Genomic DNA, 26,865 nt, shown 5'->3' on the forward strand with positions numbered 1-26,865 from the left:
GCCTCCCAGGCCCTGATGTGGGTCAGTGACCTGTGCCCGGGTGGGCTAATCCCCGTAAAAAAAAAAAAAAAAAAAGTTTCTAACTCAATTAAAACTGCATTTATGGACTACGGTAATTTAGACTAAAGGAAAACATCCCCAGCACCCAGAAACATTCTTGGGAAGTGGGTTAGTGTCCCTCTGTGCAAGATATCTAGTTTAGACACTCAAACATTTCCCGGTAACCGGAAAAGAATCCGGAGATAAGGAATTTTTCTAGGTTTGAGAAAGTCTTTTGATTAGCCGGAAATCTCTCATCCCCGGAAGTGCTCTGCACCAATTGTTCCAGCTAATGGGGATATCACTGTACGGTATAGTTATTTCTATTTGTTGTCTTATCCCTTTCTAATGATTTCTACACTTGACCATGCACCAATCTCCAAAGCATTTCCTTTCATTCTTTGAGGTTTCCGCAAGTTAAGATAAAAGCTACATCGCCATAAGTAGGTGAGTCTGGATGCCCTATTTCTGAAGAACTACAGATTATATAAAGAAATTTATACACTCACACAAACAAGGAGACTGTATAATCCAGCTGTTATCCCTGCTTTCAGATGATAAGTCACCAGACTAAGTACAGTGCATGTATAAAAGTCAAGAGAGTGATAAAATCAGTCCATATCACACACCTACATTTCATCACACTTCTGTATATAGATTGCAAATTAGTTAAATCTAGAGGGAACAAAATCCAACCTCTATAGGAGCTGGTTCTTCAAACTCTTGGGTAGGTTGAGAGGTGAAGAATTTGCCCTCTGAAGGAATGGGCTGAGCTTCACGTGCTTCTGAAGTCCCTGGACCGTCCTCTGTGTCTGAAATTTTATGCGGAATGAATGTAGCAAAACTATGATGATATGTTTACAGGCAATTGTTATCCATGAAACTATTTTTTATACAAAGTGAGATTTCGAAATTGGATTTTCCATTACATTACATTCAATAAAATGCAATACAGTATAGTATTAAATCAAAGTCAAATATAAGGAGACAGACAAAATTTCTACAAAATAAAAACTGAAGAATTATGAATTTTATATAAGCGCACACTATAAGTACTAGGATAATTCTATATCTGTTTGTAACCTCTACAGCTTCCCGTCATTCAAAGAGTGGTACAGTTGCGGAAGAATATTCTGCCCCACATCGCTTTGGCCAGTGGAGACATCCGGCAACTCTCTCTGAGTAGTGAACAGGGCACGTATCAAACCCATATGAATGAACCAGTCTCGAACCCTAGTGTGGGTGGCATTTGGATGAAACCAGTTGCTCAAAAATATTTTGTTTGTCATCCATAATTATAACTCTATGTTTGCCACAATATGAATGTTTGCCCTCATATAATATTAGAAAAGTTAATAACAGCATAAATTGACTGAAAATATAATAGATAATTTTACAGCTCTAATGGATATTATCACACCTCTTACAGGTGCCTCGTGACGGTCACCCACACCAATAACATTGGCCTGCACTATAATAAAGGGGGGGAACAGATGCTGGAAGAAACCAAAATCAGTTACACATGATTTTTTAAAAAATATGTTTGCCCAACATATTATCAGTAATACCAGTGGATGTAGCGTTCTCCCATGCTAGCACATGCGCATAATGGACAGACAACTGTGTGGCATCAATTCCTTAACGACTCCAAGAGGTAATTGCCAGCAATGGAGGATGGACGGGTCACTAATATGGTTATTTTGGTAAATTGGGTTGTATTTGTTATATATGGCTGTATTTTGGATGGGTTAGGCGAGCCAAATAGGTGGGTTGTATTAAAATTGTTGTATAAATTCATTTATGCATGATATAATTGATTTCTGTTGGACAGGTTAAATATACGAGACAAGTATTTGAGTTTTTTTTATTATAAACTCCATTTATTTAGTCCCTTGAAATAATAATTAGCATCAAAGCACAAATCGTATAAATTAACACCACTTGGGTAAATTAACAACCTATGAGTCGTTATCAGATTCTCCACAAACTTATCACAACATATAATATTATAAACAACAGCAATGATGACATTTTTTATAATGAAAAAAATATGAGCGACCTCATGAATAAGATTTTTATGAATCGGAGGTGAAATTAAGGCATTCATTAAATAAATATTTTGACGCAACTGGTTCCATCCAAACGCTGCCCACACGAGAGTTTGAGACTGGTTCATTCATATGATTTGAAACGTACCCAGTTTAGTACTACTCAGAGAGAGTTGCCAGATGTTTCCACCGGCCACAGCCATGTGGGGCAGAATATTCTTCCGCAACTTTGCATTCATTAAAAAGGTAAACTTATGATAAGAGTATAATGTTCAGGATATATATACACATATATATTATACAGTACTGTATATATAAACAAGTATAAAACTGCCCAAATCTACTTTTATCTTCTAATCTGAGTTGAAAGTTATATGTCAACTCATACATTTATTTACACATCAAAACACAAGTGCCAATTAATGAAACAACCTTTACAGTAGAGAAGTCTCTTCCTCCCATGCCCACAACAGAGGTACCATCTATTTTATGTTTATATTTATACTATACTGTACATATCTCCTAAAAAATACATAAATAAATAAATTAAATAAAAAATAAATATAAAATATAAAAAAACCTTATGCTTAAGAGTCAAAATATTAACAGTCTTCTTCTGTGCGATCTTATAAAATACCAAACAGTATACCTGTACTGTATATATACTGACCTATAAAAAAATAATTGTATTACTAAAAATCTATCCAGTATAACAGACTAAAAACTTACTGTAAAGGAATATTGGTGATAAATCATCTATGAATATCACCAATCAAAATTTTTTTACCAGTGGAGCATCTCATGCTTTTTGAACAGGTACATCATGCTTAGGATATTTATACAGTACTGTATACTGTATTTAAAACATTCTCATATTGGATTTTCTGGGTGGTGGAACCTAAGGTTTAGTGTAATATGACCCCTGTTGACTTACCAATAAGTGTCGAGCTTCTCAGGTCCTGCCCGATCTCTTTTGGCTTAGCTAATAATGAAGGGGTGTAAAGCAAACTTAGTAAAACATATTGAGAAGAAGACTTCACGTCTATTTTAAACCGGTCTCATTAATTATGATTTATTTAAGAGTTTAAATTCTGTGAGTACGTAATGTGTAAATCCACAAAAAATTATATAATGATGAGGATATATTGGTAACCTGCAGGTGAAACTCATATCACGACACATGAACATTAAGGTGTGATGTGACAATGATATGACACAAATGTATAAAATCTAAATGGGCAGTAGCAAACCTATCGACATTAACTACTTGTACTATGTATAACAGACACAGTAAACATGTTGCATGGTGTCAAATATTCAATCTGACAGGTCCAAATGTAAAACTTGGTAATAGAGAGATTTTGGTATGAACAAAGAACAAAGACAGACTTTCAAAAGGCAGTGTAAGGGAGAGCTGATGATTAAGCATGCAAAAACTTCAAAGCATAATTCCAAACTGGAAGGAGACGGAGAAATTAATGCTGATATATTATTAATGACCAATGACATAAGAATCACATGCAAAATAAAATGAGGGAATGGTTACTCCAGAAAGTGTAGTGCTCAGCAAATCTTCGAGGTTCAGATGGAATTGAACTAAAACTGTGTGAATCAACCACGTGAAGTTAATTATGAGATATTTGGCATCATATTTGTGTAGCTCAAAAATGTGCACAAAATCACCCTCTCCCAAAATAAGATGCTTCATATAAAAACAAATACTTTTCTATAAAGAAAAACAGGCACATCTAGTATGAAACAACCTAATTAACCCTGAATTATGTGCACTGCAGCTTCTATCTAGGTACCTTACACATATGAAGTAAGGCAATAACATACTGGCATTGGTGGTTTTGGCAAGATGGTCAACATTCAACTTTCAGTCAACAATGCCTCCTTTACAGCTTCTCATTTAGATCCGCTAAAATATATCAGTTTAATATTTTTGGCCAGAAGACTACATTTTACAAAACAAAGGCAGATACTGGATAAGTACAATACTGAACCAAAATTTTGTGTGGCTATCATAAATTGATGAGACATAAAAAAAGGCCAAATTAATGACTAGAAGATTTGCTGACAATTTATATATATATATATTTTTCTATTATCATTCCTCCTCTCCCATCTTTGTTTGGGGTGGGTTCAGGGAAACAAACTTCAAAAAATGGGAAGATATGGCAGGTGGAGAATACTACAGCAAGACAAGTATAGAAGTGACATGAAAGAAACCGAAGAAAAACAAGACACATACCACTTCCTCACATCCCCAATTTGTAAACAGATTAACTAAAATTTCAACCCACTTATACCCTGTTTGCATGATGAAGATAAGAGAATCACTGCATAATACAAAAAGAAACTAAACAAGAATTTGGATAAAGTTCAAACTCTCAGAGAGAGGCAGTGTAAACATGCTTATAGAAACTGCATCAACAGTGCAAACCATAAACTTGTGCCTAAAGCTGTGTCATTAAGTATGGTTATTTTTAAAGTTTAATATAATGTTAGAGTGCTCAATATAATGTTACTTACAAGAAAATATCAAATTCAATTTATAATTAAGAAATTATAAAAATTAGAGCAACAATGCTTTATGATTACAAATATTTAGTTGCTTTATTAGTGCCATTTACTGTAAGTACTAGCCATTATATTCAATATAATAAATTAAAGAGAGTACTGTATACAGGTACACTGTAGTATAGTTAAAACCAGAAAAACTTTCCATCCTGATAAAAAATTAATTAAACGGTCTGTTTTGACCTGTTATTTTAACAATAAATTGTGTTTATTACAACTGAGGAATGGCTATGACCTACACATTATTCTTTAGTTAATGGTGAATCATTATTACTTTTAAAGATATTGTTACTGAAATCTGCTTACTTATGCTTGCTTCGAAGTCTTTGCACCAAGCATGTATGTAAAAAGAAGCAAGTTTTTAAAATGAAAAATTGCAGTAATTTACAACAAATGTTTTAAAATTTGAATATATTATAGAAAAACACATTAATTCTGATGCCAATACTGTATATCTAAATTAAATCTAGTCCAACATTGTACTGGAACAGTACTTAAAACTTCACTGAACTACTTCTGAGTCTAATGACCTCTGGTAATTGTTTTATCACTTTAAAAGATGTACATCCTTAGTTTACATTTACCAAAAAAGAGCAAATTCTAAACAAGAAATCTATATACTTATCAAGAGTGAAAGATTGACAAGGGCAATATTCATTACAAAGTATCATTGAGTGAGTATAAAAATTTTATAAAACTTTCGACTGAAGGACAGAAATAGGCAGTACTGTACTACTGTCTGATACTTTATCAATGTCACAACAAAGTTGCTGGAAATATTTGCAGTTACTAGAAGGACAGACAGGCAAGTAAGAGAGGAAAAAAAAATAAAGAATAAGAATTTAAATATAAAAATCACAGAGATAATGAAGAGTGGGAAATATGAAAACCAATACGCACTGTGGAGTGAATGTAACCCAATATAAGAGTCGTCCGTGTAGGAGAGGACAACCTCCATTAGTTCTGCCACTAAGTCCATACTAAAGTTTCTCTTCTGAAAATTTTCCTTCACCTTCCTTGTTATAGTTATTTTTTTTTTTGGCATTTTTCTGTACAGTATATTCTTTCTTATAATACAAGCTCCTAGTCTATTACTTTATGATCTAGACCAGGGTTTCCCAAACATTTCAATGCACAATCCCAAAATTCACACTTCACATCTTTCATTTCCCAAAAAGAGTGTTATAATGTAGAGTAAGTCCTGAAGCATTTAACTTCCATGATCATTAATTTTTAGGTTTCCATAATTTGGGGATGGGAAGAGCATGATTACTGATGGTACGCACTACGATATTGGGTCATACTAAAATGTATTCATTTTCAGGTAGTGTATTTGGTACAAGTTTTATGATTTCTTCCATTTTATCTGAAACTACTACCATTGAAAACTTATTGAAAAACAAAATTTGGTTTCACCCGGAATAGCACACATTGTACTTCTGTGGTTAGGCGAGCTTGGGACCGGAAACAAAAAAGATTTGGGAATGTTCTAGATTTTAGAAATAGTTGGCCTTGACTATAGTACTGTACATAAAATATTAAACACAGTACAGTATAGTGAGAAAAAAACTTACATCCATCCTTCCCTCCCTTCCTTCCTTCCTTCCTTTAATGAATTTCCCTGTTTTCTTCAATCCCCTCCCTCTCTGATGAGCAATTTGCATCACATAGCACCCTCCCACACCCACTCCCCAAACCAGCCATTTCATCTCTCCATCCCATGTGACTTACCGTGCAGAAAGGACATGGCCAAGTGCAGGGGTCAGGTGGTGGAGTGGATGATTACTTTTGACTGTGACTGTACATCTGTACAATATTTACCAAAATGTACTGTATTTCCTGGCCCATAAGATGCTTCAGCCATTAAAATGCATCCTAATATAATCAGAGTTATTTTGGGAAATTTTTTTTTGAAAGCTTAATAGCAAAAGTACAATACTACGTGGCTTTAGACAGTACAGGTACCCCCTCGTTTAGCATTAATTCACTTGAGGAAAAATCATTACAATATTTTAATGCAGCTTAGAAGTAAAGAAAATATAAGTAATATCTCCATTAGCCGGAAACCCTCTAAACCGGAATTCTCCGATAGCTGGAATTGAAATTTTCTCTGAAAATCGTTCCCAAAGCCGGAATTTTCCGGTTTGAGATGAAAATCAGGCGCATTTTTTCGGAAATTCCTAGAAAAAATTTCTGGTACCCGGAAAATGAAGGATATTTTTCCAAGTTCAAGAGATGATGTAATGCACAATTTCTGGAACTTCAGAGAACATATTTCCATTACCCAGAAAATTTCAGGGATGAGGGATTTTTTCCGGCTTTGAGAGTCATCTTCTTACCAGGAAATCTCTCATTCCCGGAAGTGCTTTGCACCAACTGTTCCGGCTAACGGAGATATCACTTGTAAAAATATAAAATAAGAAAAATGAAGAACACGGGTGTATATGTGCGTAGAGGCAGTGGGCTGTAACTGTGTCATCAACTCGCCATCCAGCCGCGCTCTCCCTCCCGCAATGTGACATCATTGCATACACACAGCGCAATGCTGCAGCAACTACACACATTTCCGAGTCAGCTGAGTAAATACTGTACCCGGCTTAGCTGAACTGTGTTGTATCTCCCAAAGGATGGTTTGAATGCGGAAGGAGCTATTTTTTTAACATAAAATATGTGCTATTGTATTTAATGATATGCTATGCATCAATTTTTTTTATTTAAATTTGCATTTTTTTTACATTGTACGGCAATACCGGTACCTTCAAGATATAACAACACGGTAGTTGATCCCCTTACCTGTAGATGGCATTGGTTTACCAAAACAATCGGGACTGAACGGTAAGAAGGATAATGTTGCACAAGTATTGGAAATAAGGCCCAGTAATATTTATAAGCTAATCATCATACCAATTTCAATTCTATAATTAGATTCTCATTCTTGAAGCATAGTATAAGCTTGTGTTATATTTCTTGGTCATTTGGAGACTGTACAGTATTTGATACCTATGAATTTCATGCTTAGAACGAAACTTCCTTCCTTAAATTTGACCTTCAATTTATAAGATGCAGGGTGATTTTGAGGAAAATTTTTAAGGGAAAAAAATCGCATCTTATTGGCCAGGAAATGTGGTATGTAATTTCCAAATAAGGTACTTTTAAAGCAAGGGGCTGTAGTGTAGTTACTGGGAGGACCATGTCCTTCACCTTGGTCTTAGTCTCCTCCTCATTCATCTTTTCAGTTACCCTGGTGAAGACTTCAACAAAAGATTGCTGTTTTGAATGTCTGGTCTTCTCTTTGTAGAGCACTGAATCTCATAACAGATGTTTATACAGTAGACCCTTGATATAGCGTCATTCGATATTACAATTTCAATATATGGTAGTGCTGCACCATAAATTATTCCCTTATTTAATTTTTGTACAATAGCTGTATATTCAAAGTTTTTGTATAAGTTGGAAGGATGCCAGGCATCTCCAAAAATGAACAGGACTCCAAATGGGGTTGCGACTCCTTGTTTAGGAAGTCCTGATCTAGAATAATTTCTATTGCCTATTTCTACCTGTAGTATCTAGAGCTCCCCATCTTCCCCTTATCTAATCTCTTTCATCTATTTCCCCAAATATCCATTCTTACCTTGATCCTCCCGGACAGCCCTCAGAAACTCCTCAAGATCTTTTGACTTATCAGCATCTGTTGCTGCTGTCGTGACCTCTTCCTCAAGTTTTGCAAGTTGCTCTGGGGGAAGGTGTGCAAACCGTCCTAAAAAAAATTTACATTGGCCGTTATAAAATAATGCAAGGCAAAATACTTATAATACATCTTTAACAATATATACAGTGTACCAGAATGTATAAGACATGGCATATTATTCTAACCTTAGAGGAAGACTATGCTTTGCCTTTGTAAGTAAAATATAAAGCCCTATATCTAGGTTTCAAAGCCAATACAAGTCGAGAAAAAATCTGCCAATATTGCCTATACAGGGTATAACAATATGCACATAAACTATACAGTATTTCCAAAATGTTTGTATCACATTTAAAAAGTTTTAATAAAAAACTGAAGAAACAGCTAATTCTACTGGGTACCTCATATCCTTTACTTCAACAGCAATAGAAAGTTCCAGATGGTTAAAAATTATGAGATCATCCAACTTGACCTATATTACACAATGCATAGCCAGTAAGGCTCCAAGTAGGTACAGGATTTTGCTTAAAATAAACTGCTGATGACCCCAATCTTAAACAGTACATACTGTAACTATACTTTATCCTTTTCACCACTGATCGACCTGTTAGCTGCTTGGGTGGTCAGTCACGTCTCTGTTATGCACTGTTTGTTGGCAAGTACTGTACTGGGCACGGACTAATTTCAGAATGTATCTATACCTGCGCCAATGTTAGTCAAGTCTGGTCTTGAGTGAGCTCACACTTGGTGCCGTCACAACACACACTGGCCGATTTTTCCAAGAGTTTAGAAACTCGTACTCCAAAAAAAGTGTCCTGAAAGTTTTCTGAAATTGTGGCTTCTTCAACCTTAAGTTGTGACCTCTAGTGGGACAGGCATCTGCCAGCTTCAGGTATGAACAATCGATTGAATAATGCAAACTACTGAAAACAGTGGGGAGCTATTTTTTTTCACATGAAATATATGCTATTGTATTTTATTATATGCTATGTATTGATTTTACTGATTATCATAGCAATAAATATGGCAGCTCATCCTTTGTGCGTAGTATTCAAACTTACAATTTTAGCTTATTTTGGAGGAAAGTTTATTATTATTATTTCATTTTGGTGCTGGTTAGCTGAATCTGCCAGTTACCCAGACTCCAGATAACTGGGGTTTTACTGTGCAGGTACTCCTCGACTTACGACAACCCGGACATACGACTGCCTGGGCCATATAAAATATTTTTCAAATTACGTATTTTCTAGTACCGACGTTAGTGATCACACTGTGTACTGACAAAATTTCCGTTTGTAATTCCCTTTAAAATGGCTGGCAAGCGTAAAAGTGAGAGTTCTCGTGGTGCCGAGAAGAAAAAAGACACCCATTTTAGAATTTCTAAGTATTATTTTCGCCTTTTCGACTTACGATCAATTTGACTTACGACCTGGTCGTCGGAACGGAACCCCGTCTTAAGTCAAGGAGAGACTGTATTGTATATCCTTTTTATGTTCATCATCATTAAAAATTATTCTTTCTATCTATAAATGTTTTAATACAATCATTCATTCATTATTGTTATTAGTGCCATTACTGATACCATGATGATGATTACTGTTACCCAGTGAAGCCCTCGCATCACTTACAGGCATTAAATAGCACCGTCACCAATACATCACCACTGGAACCTTGTTATGTTGTTTCTTATGGCTCTATTTTCCATAGACTGCACCTAGAACATTATACAAGGTATGCCATATTGTGATGCACAAACATTAATTTTTAGTATAGGACTCGAACCATCAATGGAATGGCTTATCCTAGGTATTAGGCAAAGACAATACGGCAAGCTTCAGGACCAAAACTTAGATATTATGTATCAACTACTGTATGTACGGTATATGACTTGAGTGATGCCTAGCTGTATTACATCCAATAAGACTTTAATGTATGAAAATCCTTTCTCAACACACAGACAAATGGACAGACACCACCAAGCCTATATTCTCCTGAAATTTGATGAGTTAGATATTAAACATTCACCTGCTTCTTTTGCATCAGCAAACTCCTTCAAGTATCTCTTGACCTGGCCACGGGGAATTTTTGGCTTGACTGAAACTCCAGGTTGGTTGAGCCTTGCTTGAGCTTCCTGAAAATACAGTAAATAAAATAAACTACCTGTATAAACCAAACTAAAGGAACAAATTTCTCTTTAACACCGATGGCCATATTTAAGAACATGGGACATAGGGTATCCCTATTGGCAATGCCTACGGTTTCAAAAAGCATAGTTAAAGCCCAAGGTGTGGTTAATGCCTACAGATATTCAAATGGATTACCTATGGGTCATTGGAATGTTCATGAGAAGGGGGAGTGCACCCTAAGAACAAGCCTTATGGAAAAAAAATTCATAATTTATACATTTACAGTACTGTACTAGAATCTCGATGAAGTTATACATTGTTTTATATAAAACCTTTTTTTTAAATAAGAAAAATCTGGCTAATTTTTAGGAATGTCACTGATGTTTAAAAAACTTGAAGAGCAATTTGTGTGTGCTTTAAGGAGCAGCTTATGGGTACTATATACAGTATACGTATTAGACTTCTATTTGAGGAAATATAAATTTCCTTGGGCCCAAATGATTCTAAATGAATCGGCATGTACTGAGGCTGTCAATTTCCAAAATCTATCTTATCCACCAGGTTGGATGGTCTTCACCATTTAATTGAACTGGAAGTGGCTAATTAGCTGGGAATTCCCAGTTGTGCAGACTGGAGATTACATAGCCAGGATGTTTACCCCTTCACTACAGAGATGCCACTTACAACATTTTATTCAGCAGAGTGGGACCCTGTACACAAGTGATTAGACTATCTCCCCTAATCCTTACACTATGGAGATGCCACTTTTAACACACTCAGGCACCGCTTTATTTATAGCAACTCCTCCCACGCATGAGCTAGTTGTGACTTTCTTGCACAGAAGAGCCACACTGTACCTTTTTCCCTCAAGATAGATTTTTTGGCAACTGGTTAATTTTTTTTTTATAAAACCAACTACAGATACAGCCTATTCTTCATACAATTGATTACAATGAAACCAGAAAAAATGATAAAGGAAATAATTTGGTGAGGCAATTCATGCATTACAGTTTTCAATACAGTCCACTTGTATTTTAGCCAATAAACAACCAAAATAAACACAATAAGCATTGTAAAAAAAAAAAAAAAAAACTATATTGCTGAAATAATAAAACCGAATGAGCAATCGTGAGCAATCCAGTAAAAAGTTTGGCAAAAAAATATATATATACTGTATATGTACTGTATACTGTATATTCCAAAATTGGTCACTCCCTTTATAGTTTTTTACATTTTTACATATTTTTCTTCTTTATTACAGTACAGTATTATTCCACTGGTTAGTATAAGTGTCTAGGTAAGTTATGGTGGTTTCAGAATTTTGCACACATACGGTTTGGCTGTAAGCGATTTATGAAGAAAAAATCCATCCCCACGTTGTGTACCGTTCTGTTATACATACCGGAGTGTAATGCAGTATTCAGTACTATACTGTACAGTACAATAATACATCTTTGTAATATAATACCGATACAGATTGACTATCAAAAATCCGCCAATCGATAAACCGGAACCTTCAGTTTTCCGGCATGGATTTCGGAGCGCATTTTCAAATTTCCTGCCTTGGCGCACCATTGTTTTCTGGACGCGCCGTTTATGTTTTGATAGCGCTGTACTCCAGAATCAGCTGTTGGGTCTTGCTTGCACCTGCTAACAAGCATTCATGCTTATTCCTTCTGATTTTATCATTTAATTGCTGCTGTATAGCCCCATCATGGATTCAGCAAAGAAAAGCGGTGGCGTAAAACGTAAACATCGTGCGTTGTCGATCACAGAGAAAGTGGAAGTGCTTAAAAAACTTGATAGCGGCGTGTCTGTGCGAACCATTTGTGAAACATACAGCATCAGCTCTTCAACAGTGTATGATATTAAAAAACAGAAAGAAAAACTGTTAAAGTTCTTTTCTGACAGTGGATCAAAAAGGAAAATGTTTGTAAGGAAGTCAATGTCGGAGGGAAAAAGTGCAGAACTAGACCAAGTTCTCATAACCTGGTTTAATCTTCGTGTAAGTGAATGTGTGGAAATTTCTGGCGATTTATTAAAGGAACAAGCCAAAGTGTTTCATGAAGAGCTGGGATTGCAACACAAGTGTGACTATACAGAAGGTTGGCTGCAACGTTTCAAGTCGCGACATGGCTTACATTTTTGTGCAGTATGTGGTGAAAAACATTCAGCAGACAAGGATGCAGCTAGAGCCTATGATTTTGCAGGGTTTAGGGTTTCCAAAGAAAAGCACCTTATACATGAACTTCTTGCTTATGTCAAAGATGTAACTAATCCTGATGCCAAGGAGCTTTCATCAAGGATAAATAAAGATGTTTTAACAGAATGGTTGGATGTTGATGATAATGTGCCTACAGTTCATCATTACACCGATTCTGAAATTGTAGATATGGTTAAAAGTCCGGAGAGAAATGCCTGTACAGGTAGTGATGAAGATGAAAGCAGTGAAGAAGATGAGGAAGATGTGAGAGACAGAATCTCTATTGACAGGTTAATTACATTGACAACTGAACTGCTGGCTGGACTAGAGCAACGAAGTTTTGTAAGTGAACAAGAAATCATGAATGTTTTCTTGCTCCAAGATAAACTTATTAGAGAAAGACCCAAGTATATGAAGCAACAGACATTGCCCGATATATTCAAGAAAATAGCTAGGAAGCAGGAAGAAGCAACAGCGGTGTCCACACTTGATAATCCACTGCCATCAACTTCAAGACAAGTTGAAGCTGTTCCTGTTGCTGAGGATGTTGTCACTGTCAGTGATAAAGATGATAATCCTGACAGCCCATCTGCTGTTTAGCCTGGTAAACATTAAAATTTCATTTGCTTTTCATTTAGTGTTTAATTTTTTTTTTTTTTTTTAAAGGACTGTACAGGTAGTAATTTTCTGTTAAATATACTGTATACAGCATATACAGTATAATAAAATTTCATTTGCTTTTCATTTAGTGTTTAATTTTCTTTTTTTTTAAAGGACTGTACAGGTAGTAATTTTCTGTTAAATATACTGTATACAGCATATACAGTATAATAAAATTTCATTTGCTTTTCATTTAGTGTTTAATTTTCTTTGTTTAAAGGACTGTACAGGTAGTCATTTTCTGTTAAACTTATACAGCAAATATAACCATCAGTTTTCCGGCATTTTCGAAAATCCGGCACTCCTCAGGTCCCGAGGTTGCCGGATTTTTGATAGTCAACCTGTATTAATAAAATAAATCCTGCCTCTCGGTGTGGTGGTAGATACACAGATGTGAATTATCATAAAAACTCGTATAGACACTTATAAAGCACTTCACAACACTATAACAGATAACACAGATGTTTATAGTATCCACAGAGGGGGGAATTTATTACTCACTTCACACACGTGATGTTTACAAGTTTGAACAAGTGAAATATCATATTAACAAATAAACAGTTTATAAATACTCATATTGACACTTATAAAACATTTCACAATACTTTTCATCACCTATACAGATAGCTCAGACATTTATTCTATCCACAGAAGGTATTACAATAGTTCCTCACCAACCATGGCATTGTATTTTGAGTCAACGTGGTTCAGCAAGGCCTCATATCCCGTGTTACAATATATTCATCGGCACAGTGTCCAGCTCTCTCAGTGTTGTGATCTCGTACCTTGCAAACGTATTTTACCGCTCTGTACACTGGATATTTTATTACATATTTTCTACCATAAACATTGAATTTTGCCTTTAACTATAGCCCCTAAGCATGCATTGAGTGTTAGTGATAAAGGTGAGAAAAAAGTGAAGAGAACGAGGAACATAATGACTCTAGAAAAGAAAGTTGAAGTGTTCTATAGACTAGCTCGTGGTGAGTGTAACATCAGTGTGACCCGCCATGGGGGGAAATGAATCCTCAATTTGCACGATTAAGAAAAGTGAGGCTACGATAAGGGCTAGTGTCATCCCAGGGGTGGATACAGGGGGATCGAGAGACCCTCTTTTCATCAGAAAATTCCAATACCTTTTCTTTAATGCAGTATTGTACTCAGAAATTTTTGGTTAGTAAAATGTAATTACTATTGACCTCAGAATATCTCCTAATATCAAGTGCTCATGTCCTCAAAATGCCAATGATTCTGGTCAGATGTAAACAAATTTCTCCAAACCCCCTCCAGCTAGGTGGGCTAGCCGATATTCCTGGATCCACCCCTACATACTCATCCACCATTGCCCTTAATGAAGGAAAATACCCCTTATACTGAAAAATTCATATTACAAGTTAATTTATATGTTATTTTATATGTACCGGGTATTACTCAAATTTAATTAAATATTTAACACAGGTATTATTTTGCAAAGGAACAGGTACAGTAACTTCATTAGGCTTTGACGAGTGTTACGCTATGGACAGTTGCAATTAGCTAACTGAAGATGAATCACCATGAGAGAGGAGGCCCTACCAGAATGACATGCCAAAATTTCAAGTGTCAATCGGAATTACTGTACGGTACTCGATTTTTCATGAATTTTCGCATCAGTGGAAATTGGACTGGGATATCGCTGTACGTACTGGATATGACTCCAGGTGCTTATGGTAGTACATTATAGCTGTTACTGATGTTTCTCTGGGGATTCGAAGCATTTGAGATGTTACGAAACACTGCAAGTCATTTTCTTGCATGGCAGTATATAACCATTATTTATAAAAATGTTTCAGCATTACCAAATTCTGACTATTGTTTTTATTTACCATCCAGTGCCACACAGATCAATCCAATCAATCGTAACACTTAATGGGTTGGGAGGTGAAGGAAGGAAGGGAGGGAGGGAGGGAGGGCGCAGTAAGTGTGTCAGTGTATATGAATACTTGTGGGTGACTGTACATGGTCAAGTAATTGTGACTTATCTTTTTTAAACAGTGGGATCACTTATACTCAATTCAGCATGATCACTATTAGTGGTAGGAATGTAAAGAAGTATCTGTAATCAATTACAAAAAGTAATTTACTTGTAACTACTGGTAATTACAGTACTTTTTGGAATGACTACTGTACCTTTACTTGTAATAAATAGAATTTTACCTATAAAAATACATTTTCCTTTTGTTATTTTTTGTACAAACAATTTGAGGGACTAACTTTTATACCCTTTTGAATTTATTCAGATACTACTAGTGAAAAGAACTTTGAACATCATGAACTGCCAAAGCACAACTAAGAATCAGCATATTGAGCAGGATCTATTATTTTTACTCATGAAAGGGTCAATATGTGCTAAAATCTCGACCCAGTTCCTTAATGGCATCTTTGCTGGAAGAACACTGTACTCAACTTACCAACTTTTGCTTTTGGAAAGAATAAGGGATGTATGCCGGAGCCTCGTGCCTATGCCTCTTGAACAGGCTCTGTAAAAGGTCCAGGGAAAAGTATTAAAAAGTATTATAGTACAATAAAGTAAATACAGTAAATAAACAATAAAAAGCAAGGGTTCTAATTGCAGCTTTCATTAGCAAAATTAATAGCAAAATTTAATCTGAATATTGTTTAACCATAACACAAGACATGCAGAGCTTTAGTGTCTTCTTTATCAAAATTCTGTATGTAGTGACATTTCATCACTAAAAGTAAAAATGCCTACCTCTCTTTAACCCATATATTTTAGGTAACAGGCCATGCAAATGCAACTGCAAATTTAATAAATTTTATCAAAAGTATCAAAAAAAAAAAAAAAATTAAAATTAATAATTCAGTATTTCAAATCACAATAAAACCTACATCATATTGCACGATGAAAACTCTCATGGGTTCCATGAGAGTAAAGGAGAACTCCAAAGCGGGCATCCAGTTCACAACCAGGAAGTCTAACCATTTTTGTATAGATAGCTACTGGATAAGGTTTTCACCATTTCATCAAGCTAATAGTGTACTTTGTTATCTAAATGCAATGTCATTTTACTCAACACAATATAAACTGGATACCTGTGGTATAAACACTCAATGTATCTTTAGGGGTAACAACAATCCACTCTGAGGAGTACAGTATAATCATACTGGATTCATAAATGATAACAGTTACTGTATGGTAAAGTAATGGTGAATGAAAACAGTTGTGGTAGAATTAAAGTATAATGTTAAATACATATTATGCCACAAACAGGGCTTCTAAAGCCTTTTCATTTAAAGCACACACACACAAGCCAACCAAACCTGTCCACAATTACCCTAAGTTTATACATTAGATTTAGATTTGATTTGATTGTTAGGTTGCTGGTTGGTTTGTGGCATCTGCAATAAAAGTGGTTTAGTAATCCATTTTTGTTACATTGCATTTCTTAACTTAGTGCATCTTGCAGTGATACAGATTAGTTTGGTAAAAAGTGCATGGTGAATGTAATTATGGTTGTAAGGCTTGCATCATGCTAATAACTATCATGTTATATTGGCTGTATGATGATGATGATGATGATGATGATAAAGATGGCATTAATGAGGAGTGCAGAAGGCAGCAACAGCTAGTTAATGTATGATATTAAAATACTGTACTGTTGTAACACAATATGGAATCATACAGTAGTTGAAATACAGTATTTACATTAATAATGATAATTGACTTTATGATACAGTACCTGTAGTACTAATACAAATAATGTGGTTATAATGATTTTCACAGTGATGAGATGTGGTTTTGAGTGACCACAGAGTGAAGAGTAACTTAAAATATACCAACATGACATGAAAATGAGCAACCCTCCTCCAGTTGATTTATCATTTCACTGGACACATCAATGGTAGCACTTAATAGTTTGTCACACCAAGTTTTCAATGACCTATTAATGAGAGCTAACTCCTGAAAGTCTATTTTCCTACATGGATATTCTGCTTCCTAATTTTTACTTCCCTGAATACTGTACTACAGTATTACACATTATCACTGTAAGCTAGTGGCTGCTTTATGTACATGATCATAATCCTAAAAACAAAATTTTCCTGTATGCTTCAAATATTGCTACAGTCATTTAGATAACTGAGGTGCAGATGGTTGGTAGTGTAAATACCGGAAATAATTCACATATGATCACCAAGAAGTCCAGGAGGGATTGAAGCAACAGTGACAGACCTTTTAACATATAAATGAAGCATCAATGGTGGTAGAGCAATTATGATGAAGATGGTAATTGTAAATGAATGTTTGAAAGGTGGAAGTGACAATATTAACAGCAGAGAATTGCATATACAGTACTGTAACTACTGTACTGCATGGTTTTACTATAGAGTTGCTTGTGCATGATGAATGTGTTACAATTACTGGAAGACAAATGATAATATAATGGTGAACACAACATCAATGACGTATAACATTGTTTACAAACACAGCATAGAGAGAACTGTCAAGATAGTATAAAACAAAGGCAACAGTAACAGTGAAAAATGACTGTGGCTCTTAGGTCTGATGGCTCATTAGGGGCAGTGCAGATAAAGCATAATACTGGAATACCAAGTCTTTGATACACAAGGAAGCAGTGTGGCCAGCACTACATTCTAGCATCTTCACTTCTTCAATTGTGAAGTTAAGTGACCATTCACAGTTGGGTGAACTGGAGTTAAGAAAATTTCTTTAACTCCAGTTCACCCAACTACTGTATATATAATATAGTTGTAGTAAGGAGATTAAAACAAAAAAATATGAATAATGAGAACACAGTGAATTTGGCTGCCAAAAGGGGTGAGCACTAAGTGCTAATGTTAAAGATGAAATCACAATTCATCTGAAATTACAGTGCAAGGGTGTGGCACTGCCCTGGAGGTACCTTGTATCTCGAGTTAAGCAGCCCACAGTGTTATGAAATTCAAATGCACAAGTGATATGGAATCAACACAATTCCGAGTGTGCAGTTTACCTTCCTGGATGAACCGGTACCCATTTACACCTGGGTCATGAGTAGCCTGTGTGATAAAGTCCCTTGCCCATGAAGACATTAACCCAGACGGGGATCGAACCCATGACCTTGAAATCCAAGGTCATTGCTCTAACCACTCGCCAAGGCACAGTAATGATATACGAGCTTTTAAGTAAAGATGATCAAGTTAGATATTACGATACAATAATAGTGTCACAATAGGTAATACTTTGTATGGGTGAACATAAACATGACAAAAATGTATGTATGGCCTCCGTAAAGTTTGCCATTATAACAGCATCAGCAGTTACGTAATATAATAAGAATAAACATGGTTACAAAGCCACACAAGAAATGCCAATACAAGAAGACAGACTTGAAGCTCTGGCTGACCTAAAGAATGCATTCTGTATGTAAAATAAAGTATCTTGAAGTGAAGTTATGAGAGTGCAACAAAAAAATTATTTACTGGATCTAGAGTTATTGACTGGACAAAGAATTGTTGGACAGCCAGACAGAAAAAATTACCAACAAGACTTCTGCGGCACCAAGGTGAGGCTCTATCTGGTCAGCATATATATGTACTGTATGGTGAAGTAGGCCTAAATTATATGGCAGTGAGAGATTGTAAGGTAACAGTGAATTTTGAGGTAGTTATGTTACATGGAGGTGAAGTGTTTGCACTGTTAATGGATTAAATACTTTTTTGAAAACTGTACAGTATTTTTCATGTTAATAAGATTTTCATTCAAAAAATGTATACATTAACATAATGAATTGAGTTCTTTAAAATCATTAGCATTGCTTCAGGTCAGTCACAAAAAAGTAACTAGGAAATAAGGATAAAAATCATTACGTACAGTTATTTCTAAATTACAATATAAAAAAGGTAAAAAAAAGGCATTTCCATTATTGTTCAACTAGCTGTACTAACAAGTGAACACTACTGCAGTCATTTATAAGATCACTGCACTTACAGTGTATAATACCAAATTACAAACACAAAGGAAAATAACACCTGATGATAGTTAATTCCAGCTACAATTCTAGGACAGTTAAGAATGTGTCAGTCAACTCACTCATTCCTCACACAAATTTAATGAACTACTTTAGAGGTGACTAGTGTAACTAGTCTCAGACCTAAGGATTAAGTTTGGTTGGAAGGTAACTATTAGGATTGAAGTCCAGCTGAATGCAACCATTTCAGTCAAAATAATATTCATACACTGTACAGGTATGACCTGACAGAAGGCCAAAATGAGAGAGAAATATGGCTACAAGTAGTAGATTTGCCAAGCAAATCACTGATTCCCAAATGAACTAAATGGTTTATAGAAAATAAAATAAAGTAAAATTAGAATACGTACCGGTACATATGCTAATCAAACACTAATTCTACTTTCCCAAAAAATTACAATCAATGGCTATGTACAAAGTGGATAAGGAAAAGGAATCTTGAAATCACATTCTATGATCAAGAAGAGTAGATGACTCCCCATAGAATTATACAAAGCTGTTTTGTCAGAATGAATGGATAAGTAAGAAGGACGTAAATTATTTTTTTCTTCTTCAGATGCAACAACAAACAGTGCCTGAGAAAATTCTTTCTCTTTTTGTTAAAAAAAGTGGAAGTGAACAAATGCCTTTCATATTTAACAAGTACAACAAATAATTAAGAAGACAGTATGCTTTTCAGAATCAATGAGTAAATAAGATGTGACAAGAGATTCAGCTTTTTACTCGGGGAAGGAAGCTAGTGGCTTGTTTAATAAATAAATGGCTAAGCAGGAAGTGAGGGCACGGGATAAACAAAGCTTCTTGGTGAACAACTTCAGTACATACCACCACATTTCTGGCAGTTTGCCACTGAGGGGGACACTGAGTTGTGGCAAAGTTTGGATGCCAGGCCAGGCCACCAAGGCCACAGTACACTACCAAATTATACACTACCAGGTGTTAATGCAATACAGTACAGGTACTCTTAACTCAAAAATATATCACATATAAGCACAACTTAAATTCAACAATTATTAGCACCAATCATCATAGCCTACAAAAAAAAACACACATGAGTGTTGATTAAATATTTAAGTAGAACTGTGCTGTAACCTGAGAAGGGTACTATTACAGGTATAGCCACCGCCATGCTGCCACCACCATCATACTCTTAATAGACTTTGTTCCTCCTCATGTGATAAGATCAAGATCTTTTTACAGTAGTTTTATCAGTGCAGCACAAGGGTCTTTGACTCTTTATATATATATATATATATATATATATATATATATATATATATATATATATATATATATATATATATATATATATATATATATATATATATATATATATATATATATATATTATTAATGAATTTTGCCAAGAATATGTATAGTGTACTGTAATTCATCATCATTATCATCATTTCTTAGCTATTTTCCAAGCCTGTGTGGATTAGCTGCAGTTACCTGTACAGTGTACCTATTCTATGTGACTGTAATGTGAAATGATTTTTCCTTTTATCAGTACCTATTATACAGTATGTACAGTATATTCAACATTTATATAAAGAAAATATTACAAAAAATACAGTACAGTACTGAAAATGTTACATTACTGTACTGCACAAATTAATTAACAGTTGACAGACTTTTGCAAATCAGGAACATTAAATTGTACCAGAACATAAGGACTAGGTTAAATGACTAATGACTTCTTCTATTATATAATGCACATACTTTATCAAATTTTGCTTGGACACAAACTCATGAATGAAGAAACAAAATCTCTATACTGTACTGTAAAAGATATTCGGTATCTCTGCATGAAATTTAAAGGCAACATAGGTATGAAGCTTCCACCACCACTATATGTTACCCTTAACCTGTGTGCAGTGTTTCAACTATTAAGAATTCAATCCACACCCATAGAAGACAAATATTGTAGGTCCAGGTTCATAAATGCAAAGTAGATAAGTAAAATCCAGGAATTAATACTGCACACTTGCTCTGGCCTATATCAGGGGTAAGACATGTTGTATGGTACTCAAACAATTTGGCAATATACTGTAAAATACTGGATGAAAACTGACTTTTTGTACGTGAAGTCTGAAAAAATCTCAATTATATAACAAAAAAAAATCGTGATAAAAAGTCTGAATAGAAAATATAAACTACAGAGTATTTTGTACAGTTAATGCAATCTTGTCTATGTAAAGTAAATTCATTATCGATAATTTTTTTAAAGCCAATCTTCTTTACGGTGGCTTTAAGTCTAACACACACACAGATATGATTCAGTATTGAAAAAACTAAGAAAGAGATGATGGTGATAAGCTTACTCTATATGGAATTGCTTGACTTTTAATAATACGCACAATACAAAGAAAATTAAATTGTGAATGATTCTCAGAAGGAGGTAGGGAAAAGAAGAACAAGTCAAAGTACCTGTATACGGTATTTTGTATGCTGTACTAGAAGTAGCTAAAAATATATATAATTTGGGCAAATATTACAATATACTGTACTGGGATATGAAATCATTAACACAGTGAGATATATCATAGAACACTTTCATGCAAGTAGGGTCATGTTAAGAAGGATGTCAAACATTCAAATGACCATAGGATGATTTAATAGTATCTCCCAAGTCCTCGTTACCGGTGGTAAAACTTTCTGAAGGTCATCTCGAGAAAGCTTAGCTTTTTCCAGCTTTTCCCGTAATTGATCCACCAACTGGAGCTCCATTTTGCCTAGTGTCCGATAACTTCCACTCAGAGGTCAAATAGGAGGAACAAGAAATCAAGAGAGGGAGGGGGAAGGAAGCTGAAAATAATGCAAATCATAAAAGTAAGTTTATAATATTACAGATTAAAACAAAATTAATAAATACCTCTGGCAACCAAATATATATTACATACAGTAGTTGACTTTGCAAAGAAAAATTAATTAATATGGCAAACAAGTAAAAAAAAAATATGAATAAAAAATTATGTGGATCCACAGCTATGAAACAAACTAAAACGGAGCAATTACTAGAGCAAGAAATCATATACAGTATATATATATACAATGGTGTTTTGGTCAGCATCACTAGGGCACAACAGAGCAACATCTGTTACGAATCAAGGTGTTACAGGTACAGCATATACTTTAGAAGCAAAAAATACAAGAATTCAGTACTGCTGCACCTTCATATAAAGCTTCTTAAAACAAAGTGAATAATTATGATCGTCATGTTTACAAGTACCATACATACCAATCGAAATTTATATGTATAGCATGCAGCATTACCCATTAAAAAAAATAATAATAATTTCTTCAAGTACTTCAAGAAGATGCATACAGTATTCTGCAAATTTCTATAATTTTGTGCAATAGAGTTACTCCAAAACTGTACTTCTTGGCACATGTATGCAAATTGTGTGGCTAAACTATTCTACACATCAACTTCTTACATGTTTACGATTCCATTACCTACACAAATTTTCATTTTTTTTGTTTATCAAATTATTTTGATATTGGGCAAGCCATCAGAACAATACAATAATGCATAAAACTTTAGAAACCTTTTAAACCTTCTCATATTTATCATACCTATAATTGTAGTGTATTCTTTATGTATACTTAATTCAATGGCGCTACATATGGCAGGTCAGTTCTACGATGATAAAAAATAACACCTTTTACAGCCATGAGAGAGCCAAGATCAATTTTACGATGGCCGTCGCCTCAGATATTTGTTTACAAAAAGCATGCTAGAGGTGCAATAATGCCATTTTACGAAATTTTGTCTGCTAGTAGGGAAAACAAATAAACATTGGTGTCATTCATAATTTTACGTCACTCTCTATCTATCAGGAATAATTCTGAATTTTCTAACTACATACAACAGCATAACATAAAACTATAAAATAAGAAAATGAGTGGCATGAGTGTGTATGAGTGGGAGGTGAACTTTTGTGTGTGGAGGCAGTTATCTGTAAGTGTAAATGTGTCACTCCCTCCCCCGAAGTAGTCAGCCGAGCGGCTGAACTGTGTCACGTCGCGCAAAGGAGCTATTCCTTGTACATAAAACAACATTCATTATACTGCACCAGTAAAGGTGAGGAATAAATAAAAATAACACTAAAAAATAAAAGAACAAATGTTGAATTGCCATTTGGCAATAGCTTTACCACACGGGACATGAGACCGTGAACAGCTGACATCCCCCACGCCCCATCCCCTTCCTACACTCTGTGATAACTCCCATGCACGCAATAAATGTTTATTCCCTTTATGTTTTTGACCTTATGTAATTATTATTATTTTTTGGTACATTCTGTATGAATGGTTGTGTGTGCATTTAACAGAGTAAAACATATAATAAAATAAATTGTGTATGTCTATCAGAAATTACGAGTTGAAAATAACCGCAGTGAGTACTAACTCTGGCTCTTCAGGGTCTCGGGAAGGGAACCTATTTTCCCCGTAAGTTATTAATATTGATATATGATCGATCAACTTACAATACCTTTTTGAAGTCCCTAACCACATCATATAATGGTCAAGACTTGTATACAGTATACGAAGTCTTTCATGAAACAATGATACTGTATACAGTAAATTGTATTTCTGACAGTAAGAGCCTGAAGGTTGCCAAGATTTGAATACAGTACTTACAATAATTGTTTGTATTTTATAATGGGAAACAATTTACACCCTACTTTCTATTTACAATATTTTTTTTTGGGGGTAAAAAACATATTTGTCACCCATATTATCTAATAAAAAAAAAATATGTAAGCCAACAGAATCTTTTAAATTCATCGATTGACTCCACACTTCGACAGAACTCAATTTTCTTCTAATTTTTATTTTTTTTATTCTTATTTTATGCCCCCCCCCTCCCCCCCACTGTGGTTCAATGACCTATGCCCGAGTGGGTTATTCCTTATAAAAATAATAATAATAATAATAAAATATAAATAAAATATTCCCAAGTGATTTATATCTTATCTAGAGATGTTGGGAAAGTGAGCAGCAAGTGAAATAACCAGCAGCAATACCCTTTGTAGGAAGACACCCACTAGACCTCAATTTAGATGTTAAGTTGGAGATGATAAAGAACACTTAGGCCAGCAAAAAGATAGCAGCCACCTGTAAAGTTTTAGGGTTACAGGTACCTTTATCTCAGATAACTGCTGCCTATGCAGTGGTCTTTTGAATTTTTCATGTACTGTACAGTGTACAGGTGCTCCTCTACTTAAGAACATTCAACTTACAAACTTTCAGAGATACAAACATCATCACTGATGGGGGGGGGGGTTACCTGCCAGAACAGGTGTTTAATGTGGATGAGACTGGATTATTTTTAAGAAAAATCCGGATAGAACAAACATTACCTAAGAGAAGAGAGCCAGGTTTTAAGGCTGTATTAAAAGGTATAGCTGTACTAAATATCCATAGAGGTGTGTAAGCATCTCAGGGGGCGCTACTCAGTTGAGTGTCCATACTTGGAGCTGGCAGACGCTCGCCCACAAAGGGTCACAGCTCAAGATTGAAGAAGCCGCTAGTCCAGAAAACCGTGAGGGCAAACTTTTTCGGAGTGAGGGTTGTAAACTCTTGGAACAATCTACCAGAGAGTGTTGTGACGGCACCGAGTGTGAGTTCTTTCAAGACAAGACTTGACCAATACTGGAGCGGGTTCAGGTACATTCAGGAGCCGGTGCATGCCCAGTATTTGCCAACAGTGCGTGACAGAGACGTGACAGATCGCCCGGGCGGCTAGCGAGCCGATCTTTTGGTGAATATAAATGAAAAGAGACATGACCGATCGCCCAAGTGGCTAACAAGCCGATCAGTGGCGAAGAGGATAAAAGTAAAAAAAGTAAAAGTAAAGTTGGACTTGCAAACAATTGGACTTCCAAAAAAGCCTCAGGAACGTAACTCGTTCGTAAGTAGAGGAGCACCTGTACTATAACAATGCAAATATGTACATTACTATAATTAACTTCCTGGGCTTTCTTAATTATTTATTTAATAATGTAGATGCAAGTCCAATACAATACAGGGGGTATATAAATTTTAACACGTGTTAAGGAGCAGGTTATAATGCTCCCTATCTACAATAATTCACCTAGCGATGTGTTTTTCAGGAACCTAACCCCATCGTACCTCGAGGTTTATGTGTATATAACCTGGCAGTTGGATGGAGGGTCTAGAGCTACTCCATCACACAAAGAAAATAAAAAAATCACAAAAGTGAATTCACATAAAATGCATTCCTTGCACATAAGAGGGCTTTTATCTTCTACTGAGAATTTTATCAAGTACAGTAGCTGCTAAGGCCAGACACTCATCAAACATTACCAGTGAAGAAACAATGACCCACTTGCCATATTTTGGGAGTACTGTACTGCAAAATAAAAGTACAGTGTACTGTAGAGTACTGTAATTAGAGTAGCAAATTCCACCTTTAAGTTAGTAGATACACATGTATTTTATGTTAATCACATATTACCAATTTTACATCTTATTATCAGAGAAAAGGGAATAAATTCATGGATCTTCCATTTCAGCATCAACTGTTTGTTCTGAGGTTAGCTATATCAAATATTCAAAATACCAATTATCAAAAAAGTTGTTGCCAAGAGTTTAATTAAAAGTGATATACAGTAGCAGCACAGCTGCAATATAAAGGCTCAATTTTCTAAATAGAAATTTATAAAACATGTAGAAGGCACATAATTAGATATGGCTCTTATACAGAATGATTGGAGAGTAAGCAAAATTGCATGCCTTAATTAATCCAATTTTTAAAAACATGAATACTGTAACACCAAGACACCATTGTTCAGTTAATCCTTCTGAGATTATAGTAATTTATGCGAAAACATTATTAAAATATGAAAATAAATACTGATCAGTAGTGTAAGAGCACAGCATATAACTAAAGTAAATAGGGAAAAAATTCAGTGGCTGCTGGTAACTTTCAGCGATATTTGAAACCTAGTTATTATTACATACGTAACTCCATTAGCATTTATGCTTTATGGCTGACACACACACACCACACCACCTCTCAAACATTACAGAAATGTATATGCATTCCCTACACCATAAGATAATAGCTTCAGCCCCAACTGGTCAAGTGTAAGAGGCACTGCGCGGAGGAATCTCGATGAAGAGCTCGGAACGTAAGGACAATACAATGCCACAATGAGAAACTTTTACCTCCTTTGCAATAATTTCCACACAATTTTCTTAAGACACTGATGATGCCTATAATGAACTTGAATATCAGGTACAACTATATATTTCTGTGTCTATTCACACTGCAGTGTTGCACCTATGAGACAATTCCCCGGACTGAGACTTGACTGGTGGGTCACTGTTAATCTTCACCCCCGTCCCCTTCATTCACCCTTCAGAGGTGACCTTGGCATGTCATCTACACTCACTAATGGCTTATCCCACAGTTATGAAGGTGAAATTCCTACTGACCGTAACATTTTTAAGAGCCGGT

General features: G+C 35.2%; 1 protein-coding gene across 12 annotated transcripts in view; it reads right to left on the bottom strand.

Moving 5' to 3' along the window:
- LOC121872551 (ATP-dependent 6-phosphofructokinase-like) overlaps nt 1-26,865 on the bottom strand; it is an 86,803-nt gene that overhangs the window by 59,349 nt on the left and 589 nt on the right. For 7 of the 12 annotated variants that reach the window (XM_042375339.1, XM_042375348.1, XM_042375345.1 and 4 more), the window contains exons 2-8: nt 22,017-22,181; nt 15,795-15,863; nt 10,381-10,486; nt 8,302-8,427; nt 4,977-4,994; nt 3,022-3,069; nt 736-851 (exon numbers count right to left, since the gene is read on the bottom strand). In XM_042375339.1, the coding sequence (XP_042231273.1) occupies nt 736-851; nt 3,022-3,069; nt 4,977-4,994; nt 8,302-8,427; nt 10,381-10,486; nt 15,795-15,863; nt 22,017-22,103 (570 nt within the window). In that variant the 5' untranslated portion in view covers nt 22,104-22,181. Of the gene's footprint in view, nt 1-735; nt 852-3,021; nt 3,070-4,976; nt 4,995-8,301; nt 8,428-10,380; nt 10,487-15,794; nt 15,864-22,016; nt 22,182-26,455; nt 26,568-26,865 lie in introns of those variants that run through there. The other 5 variants (XM_042375346.1, XM_042375349.1, XM_042375350.1 and 2 more) reach the window with 4 other exon arrangements.

This window comes from Homarus americanus, unplaced genomic scaffold (assembly GCF_018991925.1).
Source record: "Homarus americanus isolate GMGI-L3 unplaced genomic scaffold, GMGI_Hamer_2.0 scaffold39155, whole genome shotgun sequence".
Lineage (NCBI taxonomy): Eukaryota > Metazoa > Arthropoda > Malacostraca > Decapoda > Nephropidae > Homarus > Homarus americanus.